The sequence below is a fragment of the Coptis chinensis genome, chromosome 4, assembly GCF_015680905.1.
Source record: "Coptis chinensis isolate HL-2020 chromosome 4, ASM1568090v1, whole genome shotgun sequence".
Classification (NCBI taxonomy): Eukaryota; Viridiplantae; Streptophyta; class Magnoliopsida; order Ranunculales; family Ranunculaceae; genus Coptis; species Coptis chinensis.
In genome coordinates this window covers 106,955,174-106,957,653 of record NC_141459.1, presented here as the reverse complement: position 1 = coordinate 106,957,653, position 2,480 = coordinate 106,955,174, and the positions used below count along the sequence as shown (strand labels likewise).

The 2,480-nt window shown below is 38.5% G+C and overlaps 1 protein-coding gene across 1 annotated transcript; it reads right to left on the bottom strand.

The window, feature by feature from the left end:
- Positions 1-1,641: 1,641 nt before the first annotated feature.
- Positions 1,642-2,127, bottom strand: LOC147506751 (uncharacterized). Its single transcript, XM_086605834.1, has one exon. The coding sequence runs from the start codon at positions 2,125-2,127 to the stop codon at positions 1,642-1,644; it is 486 nt and encodes a 161-aa protein (XP_086461960.1).
- Between the last annotated feature and the right edge of the window lie 353 nt (positions 2,128-2,480).

Genomic DNA, 2,480 nt, shown 5'->3' with positions numbered 1-2,480 from the left:
CAAGAAATAAACTCCCACAAACTAAACTAACAACCCCAAAAAGATAGTACTTCACCTTTGAACAATAATCCATTGTAATGAAGTATAAAAAATTTGGTCTAGAATGGAAACAAAATTACAGAAACCAAGATCCTTAATTAAGGGGGAAAAAAATACAAAAGTCTAGGACTATATAGTTGTTGCAAATCTTGTCATTTTCCTTTAAAAACAAAATATATATAATGGTCTAGCATGATATTTTATGTTGGATTCTCCACTCTACAAAATTAGCAAGAATATAAAGCAAACTATAAGTACAAATATGTAGAAAATTGATCTCTATTTAACATTTGAAAATTTTCATTAAAGATTGCAAGACTATTTAAAATGATGACTCCAAGCAACAACATAAGCATCTCCGCTTATTCTCAACACCATTTAGGCAATAAATTAAATCTAACCATCTTTCTTATAGGTGCATGCTTAACTATCCCTAACTACAAACTCCATTCAAAGGTAAAAGATAAGGTGTAACCAATATGAAAGATCAGTACACTACACAATTTGAACTCCAGGAAAATAAAATGTCGAACAAAATTAGACTATAACTTGATGCCTTGACCATAATGAATTCAAATTTTACAAAGCAGGATATTCAAAAAGGAGGGAAAACTAAGATAAAGGGAATCAAAGCCACGATTAAATAGCAAACTATGTGAAAAATATGATTTTAGAATTAAGTTATGCAAGCATGCCATAATAGTGAATATCGATGATATCACAAGAACCTATTGTAAAACTAAGATGATATGCATGCATGACTTCAAACAACAAACTCAATCAAGAACTATCATACAGTTATATGAAAAAATGCAACACCAAACTTGAATAATTGTTTTACCACAATTTCCTCTGAATTCACTCGGCTAAACTCATAAGAGCACATTAACAATTAAAATGGGAACTGGTATAATGTCATTTAAAACTAAAACATGAACATCTTTTTTTTTTTTGCACACAAGTAAGGATATTTTATTGATATAATAATATAGGTACAGGAGATAAAGGTCTTAAAACTTAGGGTGCTACATGATCATAGCTAATTAAAACCGGTAGTAGGTTCTATGAGGATCTTCTAAGCATCGATGTAGTCCGGCTTTGGTGCGGCTCAACGGTATGTGCCTCTTTGCATTGATGAGCCCTTCTTTGATGCGGCGTCGGCTCAAAGTTAGCTTCCGATAAATATGAGAGAGTTTCCAAGAATCCATCTTCCGAGTTGCTTTCGTAGCCATCTTGCCTTAACAACCCACGGAATGTTCCCTTGCTAAATGCTATGATGGCGGGTTGTGAATCTGCTTCAATCCATAGACTTCTCCAACCTTTTGCTACTCCCGACTCTCCACCGCCATAACAATAGCTTCACATTCAGCATCAAACCGTGGTAACTCCTAGCCCGAAAAACCATGACCCCGAACTTGACCATGGTGATCGCGAAATATAATCCCCACCCCGTTTCACTGGTTTCCCACTGGATGAGCCATCGATATTGGCTTTTGGTCGCGTTGGTTGGGGAGCTTCAATGCAGACTTCTTTTGGGTAGCGTGGTGGCTTAGAGATGCCTCGATATGAAGAGAGTGAAGAACTTCCAGCTCTTCCGCTGAATTACGATGTGCCCGGTGAGCAACCAACCACTGCGGCTTGAATTCCTTTGGTCACTTCATACTTGATGAGAATAATATTTATCTTCTTCTCATCAAATAGGATGCGATTCCTAGTTTTCCAAATCTGTGCCATTAGGTGCGCAGCTCCTACATTCCATAGTTCTTTTCTGATTGGACTAAGAAGCTTTATGGCCGATATCACTTCCTGCAAGTTCAATGAAATCCTTACCTTGAAGACATCCGCAAGCCAGCCCCATAATTCCTTTACTGCCTCATATTCCCAGAGTAAGTGGTTAACACATTCTTCCTCTTTTTGACAAAGCCGACATCGAGAAGCCATGGGAATTCCCTTCTTCTTGACCTTGTCATCAGTGGGCACTGCCTTTTGTAGGAGTTTCCATACAATCCCTGCTGTTCTCGGGTGAAGAGTCTTGTTCCAGACCCATTTGTTCCAATGTACCTTTTGTTCTTTTTTTTCTAATAGCATCAAAAGCCTCCTTCACTGAGAACTTCCCATCCTTTGCTGGTTTCCAAATCCTGATATCGGTTGCTTCGCCAGTTGGAGGTTGGATTGTATTTAGATCTATTCCCACTTTTCCAAAAACTTGGAGCACTTTCGATCGGAATGTTCCAATCGGTTTGATTATGATGTCGACAATGTGGCCTTGAAGTTTCTCGGTTGGCCTTGTACTCATGCGCTATTGCAACTCCTGCCCAATTATCACGCCAAAGTCGATGTCCTTACCTTGACCCACCTCCCAACCCATGTGAGGCGACATCTCTTTTAGAGCCCATTGAATGCATGGCCATACTGATGACTTTTTGAAGTATGTAAGCCAT

Excerpts from the sequence above, each read along its gene's own strand:
- LOC147506751 (XM_086605834.1), bottom strand. The coding sequence starts at position 2,127 with ATGCTATTAGAAAAAAAAGAACAAAAGGTACATTGGAACAAATGGGTC.